Here is a 20,647-nt window from a genome sequence, read left to right on the forward strand (position 1 = left end):
GATTTGATAGTGATTCTTAATTCAACATTTTAATCTGTATCCACCATAATGGTTCTCTGATGGCATATAAGAATCCTTGGGTATTTGCTGATTGTAACGCATAAAGAAGTTCATAGTAATACCTCAGGACTTAAAGATGAAGATTGTCATGAAGCAAAGTGTTATAAAAATGAAAGTTGAGGTGGATCCTATGGAAATGAACATGATCCCTTTGACCTTTTATTTTACTGGTGTCTGAAGAGAATACTGTACAGAATTTTAAATACAGTCTTTCATATTATTTCCTGGTTAAGTGAGTATTTGATTAGTGTCCGTATAAAATTCAATGACATGTCTAGCTTTTTTCAGGCTAATCCAAAGGAAAGTGATATTGGGAAATTTAAATATTAAGCAGCTTGGTCAGAGGTGGGTTTCACATAATTTTACCACCAGTTTCGCTGTGCACTGAAAATGTGAGCTTGTGCATGCGCACACCTTCCAGACATGTGCATGGTCTTTTGCGCATGCACTTTGCTCGCAAGCAGGGCTTGTACACAAGTGTGCGGCTTAGAAAACGTGGCTAAATAGGATAGCATAGCACTGGATTAGGGTTAGGGTTTGCCACTACTAGTTCGCCTGAACCAGTCCAACTAGGTGAATACCACTACTGAGTTTGGTTTAATAGTTGCAGCTCCAGACTAAGACCAGGAGATTGTGAGTTGTATTCCCACTTTAGGCATGAAAGGCAGCTATGTGACTTTGGGCCAAACAGTCTCTCTCAGTGCAACCCATCTCATAGGATTGTTGAGGAAGGAATAAGAAGAAGGAAGGAATATTACGTATGTTTGCAGCCTCAAGTTATTTATAAATATAAAAAGGTGGGACTAAAACATCTAAATAAAAAGTAAAAAATAAAAAAAACCTCTTACTATGAGATTTGAAAAAGTTACCTTGAAAAACAAGGATTCATGTGGAATAAGATAAAATTAGTTTCAGAAAGTAATTGGAAAGGCTATTGCCCAGATTCATTTCAGTGTAGTTTTCTTAGTAGAGGATGCAGTAAATAATATCCTGTATTAATTTCTCATAGCCAGATTTTTTTAGTTAAAGAAATCACCCCATATATGAGCTGCCAGAATAGTTATAGATGTTAATTCATTGAAGACATCATATGGAATGGTCATTAAAAAAATAACATGGTAATGACAATAAGCGCGAGAGAGATATATGATAGAGATAGATAGATAGATAGAGATAGAGATAGAGATAGAGATAGAGATAGAGATAGAGATAGAGAGAGAGAGAGAGAGAGAGAGAGAGAGAGAGAGAGAGAGAGAGAGAGATGATCTTAGAATTTAAGACTACTGCAAAGAATTATATTCATTTTACATAGTGGATTGTCACAATTGAAGTGAGATGGGAAGCTGAGACTTTCTAGCTCATGGCAATGGTGGGTTCCTACCAGTTTGGATCAGTTCGGCTGAAACGGTAGTGGTTTGGCGGCCTGGGTCACTGGAACTGGCAGCAAACCAGGCCTGCCACACCCCCAAACCAGTTCTCAAGGCGGTGCCATAGACACTGTCATCTTGTTTTTTGCTTCTGTGCATGCACAGAGCAATTTTTATTGCATCAAGAGCAGTGGTGCATCCATGAGCGAACCGGCAGTAGTGACTGCCGGAACCCACTCCTGGCTCATGGGTGTCAAACGCTCTACATCACATTGCTGTCATGTGACATTTCATCAGGTTTTTCCAATTTGCAGAGCTGGGATGGGTGTGGCTCACGTGTGATGCATCCAACCTATGGGCCACCAGTTTGACACCCCTGTTCTAGCTCTTAGTTAACAGGTTCACATTAAGTCTCTGCGCCTCTCTCAAAAATTTCTCTCTTCTATAGAGTTTTGATTGCAATCAAGATATCATCTGCTTAATCACACAAATTATTCAATTCATTATTTTAGACCTATTGTCATGCATTTGAATTACAGATACATGATTGGCCTTGTTTAACTGAATCAGAAGCCTAACTACATGGGATTCCTTTTGCCAAAAATTTGCAAAAGTCCAAGCCTATGGAATGGAAAAAAGAAGTGGAGAGTACATAAGGCACACCTGATATGTTGCAGAATAGTTTCTAATCTGCTTGATTTTTCAGTGGCTAGATAGATGGCCAGTAGATGGAATTAACTATCTTGATTTTAATTAAAATCACAGATTCACATCTTTTGAGAAACAAATTCTGTCATGTATAGTTCTTCTCCTTTAGGAAGTAGAGGAAAAATAGATAATTGTCTTGTGCTTTATTATAAAAAAAATCAATTAATTAATGGATAATTAAAGGTAGTCATCATGATGCAAATAAGCTGAGATGTGCTTCGAAGGGCAGGATCATTTTGTGTTACAGATGCTTTAAATCAGAGGAATGATCTGCTACATGACAAAGAAAACATATCCTCTTAATATAGACATATGATAAGCCTATCTAGTAACAACCAGGGAACACACATATAACTTTGGAGATGAATTTTAGATATACAGTAGGACACTTTACTGATTTACCACCAGGGGACATAAAAGGGTGGGAAGGACAGGATGGAGTAAGATTTATAAGCAGGAAGAGATGCTGCTAGTATGTACAACAGTTCTATTTCAGGGACATTTCTTTCAGTTCTTCTGAAATGTTTGGAAAATTGAAAACTGGATATGATTCTGATAAATCGTGTATCAATAACTTTGAAACTGGTGTTGGTGTGAAATGTGTAGTTTATCAAAAAGCTTTCACCATGATTTTGGGAGCCAATGTAAATACTAAGATACAGCAGCCAATTTAGTTATGGTTTTTTTCCCCCCAGCAATACATACGGAGTAATTATTATTCTATAGATATTACGAGCAGTCTTCTGTTCTGAGATATTGCTCTTAAAGATAATAATAGACACATGTTAGCAATATGATCCGCCTTACGTTGCTGGATATAATATAGCACAGTCCATTTTAAAAAATCCACACAGAAGTATCACGGAGAATGACGAATTTTTGTTCTGTTCACTCAACACCTGCATGTCCTTCAACATTTGATTCCTACACTTCTAAATTTGATTCTCATTCACTTTCAAATGGCTATGTAAGGCAATACATGCAGGTCCATGGCAAGGGCAGTTCCAAAATGTTGATGGCCGTCTGGTTTATTTATATGAACAATGTGGTAAGTGTGACCCATGACAATCTAGTCAACCTAGAAGGTTCATATTAACATTAAAGTTATGCTATTATCCCATAAACTGGTGATGTGTCCATAGAATGGCAACTCAAAAAGCAGAATGAACGGACACATCTCTTTCTGACTGAAGCTCATCTGATTTCTCCAGCATTAGTTTTTGTAAAGCTGCCATAAGCAGCTTAAAAAAGAATGTTTTAATGCAGTAGTTCTAAGCATCTGATGGTGTTACATCCAGTTCAAAGTCAGCAAAAGCTTCTAAAATGCTTTCATTTAATTGCTTGAAAATATTACAACATGAAAGCTTGATTTATCAACAAAACCACAGGTGGTACCCACAGCCTCTAAAAGCATTAAAAACAGTTACTGCATTTATTCTTTCTCACCCTAAAGCCTCATAAATAGGTTGAACAGGAATTTTCTGTTGATCACTGCCAAGAGTGCAGGGGTTTATTGATAAGTTGAAGTGCTAATACTTCATCAGAATAAAGAATATATCCAAGCAAGATGGCAATTCAGGAAATTTCATTTTAATATCTACTTACTGTATGTGCTCCTTAAATGGATCAGTTGATATTAAGTAAGTGCCATTATTGTAGTGAAGTTGCTATTGATTGTTGAATTTGTGAATAAATTTATGGCCCAAGTACAGTAATCATTCTACTATTGTTTAGAGATTGGACAACATTTTCAGTAAAACATTCCTGATCCCACCACTATTTGAGGCAGCATACAATTGGTAAATTCCTTTAATAAGTGTTTGATATCAGCAACATTTTTCAATGACTTTGGAAAGTTGTGTCTGTTAATCATGATTTGTATTTTATCATAAATTAAGGAAAGAAATTGCAAAGGAAACAGAGATTTCTGTGATGGAGTCTCCAGCTAAAGTGGAGTGAGATGTGAAGAGGGAGAGCTGAGCTTAAAGTTCTTACCCAACAGAAAGCGGGACAGAGCCTTATTTCCGCTAAAGGCCCTGAAGCCCTATCTCCGGGGTTCATCACATGCTGGCCCCACCCTCACCTGGTTTAGTGAGGGGGAAAAAAGTCCTGATATGTCACATGACAGCACTGTGACGATGCAAATTTGACACCCCTGTCCTATCTGATAATTCCCAAGAGAATGCAGTTATTTTGGCAAGATTCTTGTAAATGGCATTGCAACAATAAAGAAGTAACTTCGATCAACTCATATTTCTTTGTGCCCGACACTTACCAAGGCTTTGCAACTAAGTTGTTCCTTCAAACATTGCAATCTAAATGTGCCTATGTGCTAGTCAACTTTTCTTTGCTACTTTACTGTAGGAATGCCATCTTCGAAGTGTGCAGGGAATTAGAACCATGCTGATTATTCATAATTGTTAATGGCATTTTAAAATTTACATCTGGTTAAGATTTGGCAGCCAATAGCATTACCATAAAGGGTCTAGTGTCCTTTTTAATTTCCAAACGTCTTAGAATACAATTTCACAGTTACATTCTTAGAATTTATCTTCCGCATGTTAACTTTGTTTTCCATTGATCTTTATAGGAAACCACAATTCACCACCATGCTTTAGAACAATAGGGTGAAAATATATTTACAAAGTGCATTGGGAAGACATGGAAACTAAAGGTGTTTTACAATATATCAGATGTTATCCTTCATAACTAGATTAGTTTTAGCAATTGTCCACATACAACAGCCTTTTCTAACCTGATGTACACCAGATGACCTTGCTGGAGGGAGATGATGGATATCTGTTCATCATATCTGTAGTTCATTAAACTATAGAATGCTGATAAAGAATCAAAAAGAGAAATGGCACTGCCTTCAGTTTTCCCTCTGTACCCTGTTTCCCTGAAAATAAGAGCTATCCCAAAAATAAGACCTAACATGTTTTTACACATGCACCTAATATAAGCCCTACCCCCAAATAAGCCATAAGAGCCTGTGTAGCTGGCATCCCACCCACCCACCCATTCTGTCTGGTTGCTCACGGTGCCGCAGCCACAAGACGATGTGGAGTGGTGGAGGAGCTGCTCCATGCACCCCGCACCGAGTTACCTCAGGGCCTCCACAGCCAGGCCATCCACACCCTGATAGCTGCCTTGTGGCGGCAGCACCAGCACCCTTGCACAGGATCTCACATGAACACCGGTCCACTTCTTATTGCTTGCAGTCACAATGGAGCAGGAAGTTGAGTGATGTCAGTGAATGGATGGCATGGCTGCAGGACCCCAAGGTAACCTGGTGCAGGGTGCATGGGGCAGCTCCACCCACCCCACCTTGCCTCATGGCTGTGGCACTGGCATGTTACTTGGCCTCCTGCTCCATTGTGGCTACAAGCAAGTAGAAGAAGTGGGCTGGTGGCCACATGGGGTCCTGTTGGATGGGGCTGCTGGAGCCACCGCCTCGTGAGGCAATGCAGGTGTCGGGGCATAGGTGGCCTGGCTGCAGGGCTCTGAAGTAAGCTGGTGCAGGGCACAAGTGGCAGCTCTAGCACCCTACCTCATGGCAGCGGCACTGCTGTACTGCGTGGGCTCCTGCCCTGCCGTGAGCAAGCAAAAAAGTGGGCCTTCCATACATGAAAAAAAATAAGCCCTAGTGCTTATTTTGGGGCCCAAAAGAAAATAAGACCCAGTCTTATTTTGGGGAAACACAGGTACTTCTTTCTCTCCAAATTTAGATAAAGGTTATCAAATATATACCGTGGTTATAGTTAATTTGCTGTGTAAATGGGTTGTTATACAATGGAAGATATTGACATATGATGGACCAAGTCCTACAGCTGCAAAAACAGTATTCTTAACAGGGGAAAATGCAGATGCCAAACAATAGAGGAATTGCATTTTAGGAAATAATCCTCCAATATTTGACTACCAATTTATCATGGCATAACATTACATTTTAATAATTTAATAACTATTATCTTTGAACACCCATCCCCAGAAACAAAGTTATAAATGCCTTTCGAGAACGTGTGCTTATAACTTTATATCTGCTTGCAAGAATCAATATATTGACCGCTTTGCTGGCCACTGGTTTTATGCCCTTTGCTTAAAATGAGCCCTGGTGTTTTCAAATCATATTTTCTAACAGCCTAAGGGCAAACGGAGGAATTCTGCATTAATTAATTCTGATATATCAGGGACAGAGTCCTGCTTACAAGAGGAATTTGGCTTGTAGACTGGGCTGTTTTTTTAAGTGGCACCAAGCACTTCAAATCCAATAGCAGAGATTCAATGGTCCTATAAAGATAATTGTTACTATCTCTGTCTTTCAATAGAAGAAAAAAAAAATCACACATACAGACACCCAAAACACAAACAAATGACTGCTGCTAAGAAACAAAGAAATGTGGGAAATAAAATCCATTTAACAAGAAAAAACGTCAGCAGTAACAACAAACAAAAACAACAACAACCCAAATAAACAATAAAACAATCCTTGGTGCAGAATAAATGGAGCTGAAATAATTTACTGGCTAATTTTGGAACAGAAGGCTCCAGGCAACATATATGAAATGCATATTTGTTTGTTAAGCAAAATTTGACATCATACATCACAGGACATTTGCTTCCACAGGAAGTGGTAATAGTTAAGTAGTTTAGATTTTGAAGGAAATTAGCAAAGAAGGGTCACATATGAGAACTGCAGCAGAGCAGCTGAGGTACAGGCAGAAAGTCCTACGCTTAATTCATTCACCTTCAAAGAAAGAGTGAAAAAGTCCTGCCTGAATCTCAGGAAAGCAGCTATTAAATCAGTGCAAATAATATTGGCTTAGAATGGACCAATCACCTCATGCCAAAGTATAACAGAATAACAGAGTTGAAAGGGACGTTAGAGATCTTCTAGTGCAATCCCCTGCTCAGGCAGGAAGCCCTACATCATTTCAGATAAATTGTTGTCCAATCACTTCTTAAAAACTTCCAGTATTGGAGCATTCACAACTTCTGTAACAAGTTATGCCACTGATTAATTGTTCTAACTGTAAGGAAATTTCTTCCTTAGTTCTAGGTTGCTTCTCTCTTTGTTTAATTTCCATCCATTGCTTCTTGTCTTGCCTCTAGGTGCTTTGGAGAATAGGTTGACCCCTCCCCTCTTCTTTATAGCATCCCTTTAGATATTGGAACACTGCTATCATGTCATCCCTATTCCTTCTTTTCATTAAACTAAAGTGATATTAACATCTCACATGATCTTGATTTGATCTCTCTGTTAATGCAGCCTAGGACTGTGTTCATTTTTTTGGCAGCTTTAGCACACTGCTGGCTTATATTTAAGTAGTTGTCTCTTAGAACTCCAAGAGCCCTCTCACAATTATTACTATTGAACCAGGTACCACCTATACTATACCTGTGCATTTAGTATTAATTGCCTAAATGTAGAACCTTACTTTTTTCACCATTTAATTTCATTTTATTAGATAGGGCCCAATGTTCATATCTCTTCAAGAGCCGTGGTGACGCAGTGGTTAGAATGCAGTACTGCAGGTTAACTCACTGCTCACTCCAGGAGTTCGACTTAGAGTGGCTCAAGGTGGACTCAGCCTTCCATCCTTCCAAGGTCAGTAAAATGAGGATCTGGATTGCTGGGGGCAATATGCTGACTCTGTAAACTGCTTAGAGGGAACTCTAAAGCACTATGAAGCGGTATATAAATGCTATTGCTAATGCTATCAAGATCTTTATGCAGTATTGGCTATTCCTGCCAGCTTGGTGTTGTCTGCAAATGTGATGAGCTCCTCATTTATCCTCTCATCTAAACTATTGATTAAGATAGTGAAGTGTATTGAGCCCAAGAATTCTTCAGTTCTTATTTTTATGGCAAATGTCTGTTTATTTGATACAATACCTAAATAGCGCCCACAACATGTTCTCAACATTTCAAATGTGCACACCAGTCCTGAAAAATATGGGTCCTGCTATTGTAGGACTAGAATTGCAACATTAAAAGACCTGAATTTTAAAATAATTCTTGGGGTTCCAAGTGCCATAGCAAGGATGTAACCATAGATTGATTCTCTTGTACATACTTACCAAACAGTTCATGATTTCCACTCCACTTGGATTCACAGTTAATGCTTCATCATACAACTGCTTAGCCTCTTCCAAGCTGCCGTTCATCTCTGTGAGCCTCCCCCGCATGTACAGCACAGCATGAGATGTGGGAAAGAGACTAGCTGCCTCCTGGATACAAAAGCTTGCTTCTTTGAGATGCTGTTGTTCCATGAAGACTTCAGCTACAGAACCCAAAACAAAGCATGGGTATATTCTAAGCTTTATTTGGAGATGATAAAACACTGAGAATATTAGTAACTTAAAAATAATTGTCACAGGAAAGATAGCTTGCTTATGACGCATGGATTTTCAAAAGGTGCTAGAGATTTATAGAACCTGAAAATCAAAGGGCTTGAAGGGACCTCAGAGGTCTTCTAGTCCAGCCCCCTGCCCAAGGCAGGAGACCTTATACCAACTTGGTCAAATGGTTATCCAGTCTATTTTTTTAAAAAAAATCTCTATGATGGAGCACCCACAAACTCCAGGAGCTAAGCTGTTATATTAATTGTTCTCATTATTAGAAATGTCTCATTTCTAGGTTGGATTGTTGGTTGCATAGCCAGATATTAAGAATGGATTTGACATTTTTGCCCACTTATCGAGTCTTTCCCAAGGACAGGCAGATGCTGTTGTTCAATAATATTAAAGTTATAATGGTGATGGTAATGATAACGACTGTTTTTTCAGGCCCATACAATCAATTTTTCATTTGGTCTACTTAAATTGGGCCTCCAGAACATGAGGCCTGCCACCAGATTTGTGTGGCCTAGTGACTCTTTGAAAACTTATTGAATTTGCTGCTGCTAAATGTTGCCACTGCCTAGAAGATCCAATGTCAGTCTAGGTCAGTGTTTCTCAACCTTGGTGACTTTAAATCCTGTGGACTTCAACTCCCAGAATTCTGGGAGTTGAAGTCCACAGGACTTAAAGTCGCCAAGGTTGAGAAACACTGGTCTAGGTTTTCACAGCCAACTCTGACTCCAAATAGACACTCTCAAATACTTCTAAGGCTCCTTAATATCACTCCTGCTGCACCACCAGCCACTAAGCAGTTGGCTCATACCAGTTTTGTGACCTACAATGATCTTTAAGGTATTGATTTGACTTTTTGTGCATGCACGGAATCAACAAAGACATAGGTGATGACTGGATTTTAAAGAAAAGTAGCTTTAAAAAATATTTCTCAGTTCTCACTTTCTTGTGGAATACAGCCCTTTCTTTGGTCTTTCTCTGCCTTTCAACAAATATGTGGGTTCATTTAGAGCTTTCCCTTTTGTTATCACTCTGTGGGGAAAAAGACTGCAATTCTCTCGGGGAACTTATGAAGCTATTTTATACCAAGAGCACTGCCTGCTCTGAAACTAGGTTTCTAATGGGCGGAGGAGTTTTTCCTCCCCTAATCAGTTTAACAAAAAGCACCTCACCCTATCAATATTTCTAATGAAAGAAAATATATACAAGATCCAGACCTTTTGCACTATAATATATGATGTGAGGCCCATCCAAGGAACTGCTACACTCACCAGATCCAAAATTTCTTGTGCTCTGTTTGGCAATTGTTTTTGGAAATCCTCCTTTGTTATTGCTGCCATCGGAGAAATAACAGCAGTATTTGCATACAAATAAAACTGGTCGTTGCTGATCAAGGCAGAATCAGTGAAATTATTATTTTATATTTACACTGTTCTTATTTGAGCCCAGGGTACTTTAGAAATATTTGGGGGGAGGAGGTGAGTGATATACACTACCCATTAATATTTGTATGTGATATCATGAGGCAAGTGTGGAAAAGTAGTTTGTATTTAGATATCGCAATACACATTTCATGACTTTGGTGTCACTATGGTTACAAATGAGCCCTATAACAACTATAGGGATCTATTTCATTTTAACTCTTAAGTATTTTTGTGAGGTAGGCTGGGAAAGAGCATTTAACACAAAATCATCAGCAACTTTCGACAACTGAGGCTTATCTTGATTCTGGGTTTCTCTTTGAGCCCAGATTCAAAGGCTTAAAATTTTCACTGCAACAATTGGGGAAGTGGGGGGCGGGATTTCAGGAGCCTTAAAGCAGAAATGGATGTCCTAACCATCTGTGAGACTTAAAGCATCCAGTTTGACTCACAACCCCACTCTTCCCAATGCCATGTATTATGGTTCCACCTACCCTGGGAAACCACATAACTGATCGCCACTTGCAGACTGGGTCCTCATGTTTTATACTTCTTTTTTAAACTGTTGCAAAATCTCAGCTCTGAATTCCCATCTTGTATTTTTGGGTGGATCTAATTGACACTGGTAAGCCCAACCTTAGACACAGATAGCTATCACAATGAATTTTGGCAACATCACAAGCATCATTCTTTGCTTCTCAGATTTAAATAGCACATTATACTGGGCATCAATACACAGTCTCGGAGTCTTGATTCCTTCATGTTTGATGCTAATGGTTCCAGAGCCATTCCCTCTTGTTTGATGAGACTAAATGAAATGGCTGAAAAATGCCCCATCTGTTTGCAGTCAATCCTACTGCCCGAATAGAGGGGAATTATGTAGGACTGCACTATTCAGTTCTATTTTGGAATCAGCTTTATTTATCCCCATTATAAATATTTTATATATCTACAACAAATTAACATAAATACTTCTCTGGAAACTATTGATCCTATGGAAACCATTTTGGAAACTTTTCCAGCTGAATAATAAGAAATTCTTTAAAACAATTTTTTTAGCTTAAGTTTAAAAATGTTTTGCATAACTTTTTTGCATCTTGGAGCGAAGGGAGAGGACGCGACAAGCAGGTATAAAACAGCAACCTTTATTCAGCTCATAGAAACAACGATTCTGCGTGGCGTGGTTCGCGCCAAACATTTATACCCCCGGGTTTGAACGAGGAGCCAATGGGGCGTCGAGTAGCCCAACCAATCAGGGCGAGGATTGAACCGGCTCCGCCCGGGAACCAATCAGAAAGGGAGTCCTTTATTCGCGCGCTTGTATTTCCCGCGCTAGTATTCAACACCCCTCCCCCCCTAGTCAAGGAGTTCCTTAGGAAGGGCAAACATAGTCTTGTAGGTAGGCGGGACGGTGGCGCTCTCGTCCCGACCTCCGTGGCTCCCCGGCGGTTGTCGACGGGGAGAAAACCGCCGGCGGAGGTGTGTCCGTGGTGGGGCGGTGAACCTGCGGCGCGGCCCCGTGAGATGGCGCTGGCCCCAGGTCCCGTGGCCGATGTCCATCTGTCCGGGGTGGCGTTTCCGTGACAACAGGAGTGTCCGACAGCGGCCCCGTGCAGTCTGGTTGGGGTGTAGGTTCAGAGTCTCGATAAGGGCTTCGGGGAAGGGAGTAGCCGGGTGAGGCGCGCCTGTCCGGAAAGTTCGCATCGGCTTGTCTCCCGTTCCCCGGGTGGAAACGGTCCGTTGGGGGAAAAGTCAACGAGGGTGGCTCCTGCTGAGAGCGGGTGTCTGAGGGGCTCGGGCCGTCTGTTTCCGCGGGAAGGCGTCGCCTTAACTGGTCCACGTGGCGCCGCCATTGTGTTCCGTCGGCCAGGCCGACCCTGAAGGAACAGGGGCCGGTCAGGGCTGTGATGGTTGCGGGAACCCACTGTGGATCCCCGGAAAAGGAACGGGCCCATACAGGATTCCCTAACTTAAACGCGTGGGAAGGAAGGGCCCCCAGGGTGCTCGGCAGGTCCCCTGCGTAAAGTGGATGGAGCCTATCTAGGGGGGTTCGCAATCTCCTACCCATCAAGAGCTCCGCGGGGCTTTTGTTAGTCGTCGGGCAGGGTATGGAGTGCTGGCTCAAGAGGTAAGCCGCTACTCTCTCTTGCCAGTCGCCCTGGTCCATGCGGCCCAAGGCTTCTTTCGCTGAGCGAACTGCGCGCTCCGCCCGGCCGTTACTAGCTGGGTGATACGGGGCTGTGGCCGCGTGTCTGATTCCTTGTTCGGCCAGGAATTCTTGGAACGTGGTGGAGGTAAACTGGGGCCCATTATCTGAGACTATCACATCCGGTAACCCATGGGTAGCGAACATTTTTCGAAGGGCCCTCACTGTACTCTCCGCTGTGGTGGAGGTCATGATTACCAGCTCCACCCACTTGGAGTAAGCATCGACTACTATCATGAAGTTTCGGCCGTGGAAGGGGCCGGCGAAGTCAATGTGTAAACGGGACCATGGGCCTCTAGGGATCTCCCACTCACGAGGGGCGGCTGTGGGGGAATTCGGCCTAGAGTTTTGGCAGATCCTGCATCGGCCTACGTAGTCTGCGATTTCCGAGTCTAGCAATGGCCACCACACGTAGCTACGGGCTAAGGCCTTCATTCGCGCTATCCCCGGATGGTTTTTGTGGAGTGCGGGCAGGATTCGTGCCCGCAGAGCTGTGGGGATTACTACCCTATCCCCCCAGACAAGACAACCCCCGTGAAGGGCGAGTTCGGCTTGCCGTACTTTAAATGGTCGGAATTCTTCCGCTACCTTTTCCGTGGGCCACCCCCTCAAAACCCATGAAGCTACTTGGGACAGGACGGGGTCAGCCTTTGTGCAGGCTGCGACGTCCGCGGCAGAGACGGGGAGGTCGGATTCGGCAATGGACAGAACGGAGAGTGCGGGCACGTGGGCTGTGTCCGTCTCTGGCAGGGGGCAACGGCTCAGGGCGTCTGCGTGCCCTAGCTGTTTGCCCGGACGGTATAACAGCGTATACGAATACGCCGTTAGGAACTCCGTCCAGCGTGTCATGCGGGGAGACAAAATGGGGGGGGTTGGCTTGTCGCCTGCTAGTAGCCCCAGGAGCGGCTTGTGATCCGTGACAAGGGTGAAATTCCTACCATAAAGGTAGTCATGGAATCGCTTAATGCCGGACACTGCAGCCAGGGCTTCTTTATCAATTTGGCTGTAATTCCGCTCCGTTGAAGAAAGTGTCCGGGAGTAGAAAGCTATGGGGGCCTCTGAGCCATTCGGGAGAGCATGGCTCAGGACCGCCCCTATACCATAGGGAGAGGCGTCGCATGTCAAGACTAGGGGCATCTTATCGCTGTATTGAATCAGGACTGCCGACGAAGTTAAAATATCTTTTATAGCCGCGAACGCGTGCGCTTCACGGCTACCCCATTTCCAGGCCGCTGACCGGTCAAGCAGTCGATGTAGCGGTTCAGCTAGCGAGGCCTTATGGGGAATAAAAGGGGCATAAAAAGGGGGGGAGGGGTGGATGCCTTGTGCATCGATGAGAAATCCCAAAAATTCTACTTGGGGAACAGCAATTTCGCATTTGCTGCGCTTTAGTTTCAGTCCTGCCTCCCTAAAACGTGTAAGAACCTCCCGCAGTATTTTCAGGAGTTCCGAGTGGCTAGGGGCTGCGACCAGGACGTCGTCAAAGTAAGGAACGACGCCGGGGAGCCCGTGGAGCAACCGCTCCATAAGGCTCTGAAAAATCCCCGGGGCAACCGAAACGCCGAATTGGAGACGGCGGCAACGGAAAGCCCCGCGGTGGGTGACGATGGTCTGGGCTGTAGCTGCGTCATCGTCTACGGGGAGCTGCTGGTAGGCCTGTGCCATATCTAGCTTGGCGAAAATACGGCCTTGCCCTAAGGAGTGGAGTAGATGTTGCACTACGGGAACGGGATATGGATTTGCCTGCAGGGCCAAATTGATGGTCGACTTATAGTCGGCACATATTCTCACTGATCCGTCGGGTTTGACCGGGAGGACTATGGGAGTTTCCCAACGGGCATGATCTACGGGCTCGATTACCCCCTGCTCTATAAGCTTATCAAGTTCAGCGTCTACCTTTGCTCTCAATGCAAGGGGGACCCTGCGTGCCTTCAGCCTAATGGGCGCGACCTGGGGATCGAGGCAAAGGGAAATGGGGGTGCCCTTATAACAGCCCAATCTCCCATCGAACACATCTGCAAACTCGTCTAACACACTATCTACGGTACAGGGAACTACCCTGTGCACCCCTTCTATGGTGAGACCCAAAGCGGGGAACCAATCCAACCCAAGGAGAGCGGGCAGGTCATTCCTAACAATTAAAACTGGAAGTTTTCCTTTAAAATCTCCGTATTCCACCCGGATGTGGAATATTCCTGCCGTGGGAATCCCATTACCCTGGTAATCTAGAAGGGAAACCCCAGCGGAGCGCAATTTACTCTGGGGAACCCTGGGGCAAAGGCGGGAAAACAAAGCCCAAGATAGAAGGGAACGGGAAGACCCAGAGTCCACCTCCATTCGGCAAAGCTGACCTTCGAGACGGACGACGGTGCTAATTTTGCGATGGCCGGCGGGAACGTGAGAAGCCTGGTAGACCACGCAGTCGGCGCTGGAGAGCTGGTGGGTTGAATGGCAGTCCTCAGCTCGCCTCGCAGAACGTGGTTGTTGGCGGCTTTTCAGTGCCTGGCGCTGGTCGCTGGGCTGCATAAACGATGGGGCTGGCACGAGAGCCCGGCAGACCCTGGCGAGGTGTCCTTCTCCTCGGCAACAGCGGCAGACGGCAGAACGAAACGGGCAGGATGCGCGGCTATGGCGACCGCCGCATCCGCGGCAAGGAGCGTTTGAGACTGGCTGAGCTGGCGTCGGTGGTTGCTGGTGTGGCCTCCGCTTTGGTTGCGTCCTCATTTGTCCGACGGTTTCCTCCTCCTCATCTTCCGAAGGAGAGGGGTCGTCGACGAGGTTCGTCTGGGTGGAAGGCGCTGCAGCGGTTTGCGCGGGGGTTTTCAGCTGGAGGCGTTCGATGTCGGCCGTGGATTGTTCGGAGAGCTCTGCTGCTCGTACGGTCTCCACGGCTTGCACCAAGGTAATTTTGTGGTTCCGGAGCATACGGCTGCGCAATTGCATGTCGCGGACCCCGCATACAAACTGCTCCACGAGGTTCTCCTCCAGGTCTGCAAAATCGCACTGAGCGGCCACTGTGCGCAAAGCCTCTAGAAACTGGCTGATGGATTCGTTGGGCTTCTGCACTCGGCGGCGAAAAGTAAAACGTCGTGCGATCAGAGAAGGTGAGGGAGCGTAATGGTCCCTCAGCCTGGACATCAGCTCGTCCCACCCAAGTTTGTAGGCTGGCCTCGGGGCGGCCAGAGCTCTCGCAGAGGCAAACATGGAAGGCTCACAGCAGGACAAGAAGAAACTGCATTTCTCCTCGTCAGTCTGTGCCCGGTTCTTCGATGCGATTAGGTAACACTCGAAACGCTCCATGAAAACGTCCCATGATTCTCCGGCAGATCCAAACGGCGCGAAGGGAGGAAGCGATGATGCCATTGTGGTATGAAGCCACAGAGAGGGAAGAAGACGGCAAGAAAATTTTGCGTTCGCTGCCGGAGTTCTCAACCTGAGGAGCGGATTCGTGCTGCTTCAGACGCGGTGGCAAGCTGGCTTGTTCTTCTCCGTGGTCGCGGGAATCTCATCCCACCTTCGTCGCCAGTTTTGCATCTTGGAGCGAAGGGAGAGGACGCGACAAGCAGGTATAAAACAGCAACCTTTATTCAGCTCATAGAAACAACGATTCTGCGTGGCGTGGTTCGCGCCAAACATTTATACCCCCGGGTTTGAACGAGGAGCCAATGGGGCGTCGAGTAGCCCAACCAATCAGGGCGAGGATTGAACCGGCTCCGCCCGGGAACCAATCAGAAAGGGAGTCCTTTATTCGCGCGCTTGTATTTCCCGCGCTAGTATTCAACAAACTTAATGTTTTATAAAGGGAGCATTAGAAAGAACAGGTTATTTTTTCTTTTAAAGTATTAGCAAATCCCCCCCCCATGTTATATATTTACAATATATAACAGATAGATGGAAGTCTATTTTTACAAAGGGAAAGTATGAGTAAGGAGATTGCTCTAATGTTTATGTTTTGCAACAAGTTGTAATATGTGCCTGCATTTCACAACTAGAAATACTGGGCAAGAATACTAATGCAATCTGCTGACATGAATCAAGTTTTGTTAATGTAAACATTATGACATTATGATCCATGTACAACAGTTATTAAACCCTCATTTATATATATATATATATATATATATATATATATATATATATATATATATATATATATATATATATATATATATATATATTTACTGAACTAGTTCATTAAATATTTTGATAGACAAATTAGTAATTCTTCCTAATGCTATCAGAAAAAAATATTTTTAAAATAAATAATTACGATTATTCAGTTCCTTGATATCAGACACCATTAGACTATTAAGATAAGAGCTGACAACATTAATAATGTCACAGTAACAAAAGAAAGAACAGGGAAAAATATTTTCAATCCTTAAAGCAGTTTCTCAAACTTTTTCCCCTGGAGAAATCCTTGAAATAATGTTCAGGCCTCAGGGAACTCCTGTATTAAAAATGGCAAAAAATACAAAAACTTAACAGTACAATTCACTTCTAACCTACTCACAACCCCTGTTTTACAATGGTTACAATAATAACAAAGCAGCAGGCGGCAGCTGAGTCACAGCATGCAATAATTCCTACCACTGTGAATGCTAGTATTATATAGCATACATAGTTCAACAAAAAATGTCAGTCATAATCTTGCATGGAACCCCTACTGCCTTGGAAAAAAACCCCACTTGTGAAAGGTTGCTGTAAAGTAACACCTTTATTTGTAAGAAGGATGAAGGGTATTATTTAGCTATTTCAATCTGACTCAAGGTTGTTAAATCTTTTTCTAGGAAAGGATCCCTCTCATCAGTCTTTGGCAGGAAACATGTTTAGATGGACAAAGGGACAATAGCTGAGAGTAGCTGAGCTGAGGATCCTGGCAATACTAGCCTAGAAGTGCCAGTGACTAAGAATGCCCTATCTCTTAGAAGAGTGACAGGAGGGTTGACCTGAATCAGTCCCACCATTTAGCTTGCCTCCAGATCCCTCCTCAATCCTCTAATGAAACAGTAATCAAGTAATTTAGATACCCCGGGAAAGATGCATTGTTGAATATCATTTCTTCCAAAAACTGCCTAGTTTTTGGAGCGACTTTATATCTTCAGTATTAGAGACAAAAAAAATACAAATTTAAAAGTAGTGAAAGGATGTTCATGCATTTTAAAAATATGTCAAATCTGACCAGTGTGCAGCTAATGGAGCGCATACACCAGGCATCAGGAGTTGAGGCCTGAAGAGGTATCTATTAATATTGTTTCCAAATGCATGAGTTGTGGAATGCAGTTATATTACCTTTTGACATAATTATTTTCTGTTATTAAAGTGCAAGGCAATTCAATTTAATCTCAAAGATCTTCAAACCTAAAGATCCCGAGCTTTTCCTAATGAGTTTATTTGGATCTGATAAAGACAAATAACATCTCCATTCAGTATTCATTAGGCTATTGATTGCCCCCAAAACTAAGACATTTTCACTATTTTTATATTATTTGACCTCTCGTGAAATATATTGAAGACAACATTATCTGTGGGTGAGCAGAATTTCTTCCTGCTAATGAGGACCTGTCTTGACTTCTCAGGTGACCTCAGGAAAATAACCTGAAGATCCTGTTATTCATACTCCTGAGAATTGGGGAAAAACTGAAAAGAATGAAATGTGGTTGGAGCTCTCATTTCCCAGAAGAAAAGAAACAACGGGAGAGGATTACCTCCCTCCGACCAATTAGATCGCACAGACTGGGCCTCCTCCGAATTCCATCCGCCAGTCAATGTCGACTGGCGACTACACGGAGGAGAGCCTTTTCTGTTGCAGCTCCGACCCTGTGGAACGATCTCCCCGTCGAGATACGCACCCTCACCACCGTCCAGGCCTTCCGCGCAGCCCTTAAGACCTGGCTCTCCCAACAGGCCTGGGGATAAGCCCTCAATTGCCCCACCCGAGTGTTGAATGTAGAATGCATGTCGTGTTTTTACTACTTATCTTGTTTACATATTGTTTATTTTGTATTGTACCCCCTCCCTAATGGTTGTAAGCCGCCCTGAGTCCCCTCAGGGAAAAGGGCGGCATATAAATTTTAATAAAATCATAAAATCATAAAAATCAGGACATGCTTAGCTTGGAGAAAGCTTCTTTTTCAAACCCCGCATATAAAAGGATCAGGTAATATAGGATAAGGAATATATTTTCTTCCAGGACAGCCTTCCTTGGACAGCCTGGACAGAACTAGAACTAGATGAACAATCTGACCTACTGTAAAGCAGTTGGTTGCGTGCTGCAATTGTATAACAACATGTTCCTTTAACATGCAGGGTGTCTGTGGCTAATGAGGAGGAATCCTGCTGCCAAGTGGGTAAAAAGAACACTATGAAATGATCTTTAAACCCTGGCTGCCTTTAGGAAGACCTGTTAATTTTAAAATCCTTTGTATTCTTAAAAATTGTACTGTATTTGCAAATAATGCCAGCATGGTCTCATTTTCAGTTTTTATTCCTTGACTTTTTTTTTTCAGCAGTGTGATGTCTACACAAACCAGCCTCTTATTATTAAATTCTGTCAAAAACACTGGCAATATTTACAAGGAAGGCACATTATAAATATTGTCAGTGGAAGAAATTATTAAAACCCTAAGATTTTCCATCCTTTCTCATTTTCAGCACAATCTGAAGACATAAAGCTATTTTTAAGTATATAAAAAGATATAGGCATCTGCATACCTGGGCTTTTATCAAAATGTGCCCCTTGCCCAAAATACCTTTAATAAATAAAAAATGTAATACTGTAATAAATAAACTACTCATACAAAAGGGGTGGTGCTTTAGTGCCATACTATTTTCACCATCTGGCTCCCTTCCTATCCTTTCTCTGCAAATGCCTCTAAAAAGAATGAAGCACTGTCAGCCTCTGCTTCGTTTGCTTGTTATCGGCTGCCATAGAAACAGGGAGGGTGGGGGAATGGTATTTGGGAAGGGAATTATATGGTACTGGAGGAGTATGTAGAAGGGAGTTTTGTTCTCACCATCTTCTGCGCATGCTGATTGCTGATTTTTGGCCTCGGTCAAGGCCGACTGTCTCGCATACCAACCTGATGAGGCATTTTGAAGATGCACCCCACATGACACCTAAGGGAGTTGCAGATTGAACACTGGGCTGGGGTATTTGGAGGGAGGGGGCTGGGTAATCATTTGATATGTACTTGTTCACACCTTTTTGGCTCAGATCTTGCTTCTCTTTCGCTGCTATCTTTTCATAACCAGTAAAAGTATCTTTAATTCCATGAATAATGGAGTTGGGACTTTTCTTTCTTGATTATTGATGGAGGCATGCCTGACATTAAGCAAGATTGATCTTCACACTCATCCCAGAGCCAACACCTTCTGAGGGGAGTGCACATAAAGAAAAATAAATTTTAAGAATCTCCAAAGAATAATGTCCAATCCATACAGTGACCAGGAGGACATGGGGGCTACCGGATCCTCCTATCCCCTGGAAACAGAACAGATGGCTGAACTGGATTTGGAAGAAAGATCTGCCCGTCACAGATGGTCGTTGGAAGTAGGGCAGAGGAGTGATCCTGAGGAGATTCCTGTCGGGAGTTACCACCAGGCGATGCCAGTGACCAGAGGCTACCTGGCAGGAAGCTGAACAAAAGCTGATGACCCATGCTTTGAAACTTCTTCAAGAGACATGGGAGAAACACCATTTCTGTGAAGGGAGGGAGGCTGAATTTGCTGAGCAAGAAGAGAGACGTGCGGAAGACCTATTTAACCCTGAGAGGGCCCTGGGGGCAGACAGCGGAGCTGATCAAGATGGGAGAGCCCCAGCTGCAACAGCGGCAGCCGTCTGAGCCACTCCAAGAGGGGGAGGGGGGCCTGCAGACGCCGAATGCCAAAGGTCCCTCTCCTTGGAGTGAAGTACAAAGGAGACCCCAAACACCTGAGGTTTTTCCTGGTTGAGGTCTGGAATTAGATGCAACAGTATGGAAAGGATTTCCCATCAGAGGAAGCCAAAGTAAGAGCTGTTACTATGGCATTGGAGAACAAAGCAGCAGTCTGGATGGTTGCTTTGCATAATGATGACTTCCCCCTGCTGAGGGATTACAAGGTGTTTATGGCTGCCATGAGGAAGTGCTTTGATGACCCCCTAGCTGATCAGAAGGCGAGAACCAAGAGGAAAACCCTTACTCAGGGAAGAAGGCCAGTGGCTGAATATACCCAAGAGTTTCATGAGCTGTATATGCATATGTGGGGGTGGTCCAAGGAGGCTTTAATGGAAAGTTATAAGGATGGGCTGAATGAGGATGTGTACCAGAGCTGTGTGAATAGGGGAGCCCCACGCAATCTGCAATGCTGATATGAGCTGGCCGCAGATGTGGAAATTGACCTGGCCAGGAATAAATACTGGGGGGGGGGGGCAGCGATAAAACCAAAAATCACCCTCCTACCACCAAAGAAGCTCCTAAAGGATATATACTTAATATATAATTATACTAACATATAGTATATATAAATATGTTGTATTTGTGCTGATAAAT

At 43.6% G+C, this 20,647-nt stretch overlaps 1 protein-coding gene across 1 annotated transcript in view; it reads right to left on the bottom strand.

Annotated features, from left to right (window-relative positions):
• Positions 1-20,647, bottom strand: part of TTC7A (tetratricopeptide repeat domain 7A) — a 156,986-nt gene that overhangs the window by 24,362 nt on the left and 111,977 nt on the right. Inside the window, exon 19 of the mRNA XM_087717674.1 lies at positions 8,217-8,419. Coding sequence (XP_087573800.1) covers positions 8,217-8,419 — 203 coding nt within the window. The remainder of the gene's footprint in view (positions 1-8,216; positions 8,420-20,647) is intronic.

The sequence above is a fragment of the Thamnophis sirtalis genome, unplaced genomic scaffold (genome assembly GCF_051295495.1).
Source record: "Thamnophis sirtalis isolate CommonGarterSnake01/CBP01778 unplaced genomic scaffold, rThaSir2_p1.2 scaffold_6, whole genome shotgun sequence".
Taxonomy (NCBI): domain Eukaryota; kingdom Metazoa; phylum Chordata; class Lepidosauria; order Squamata; family Natricidae; genus Thamnophis; species Thamnophis sirtalis.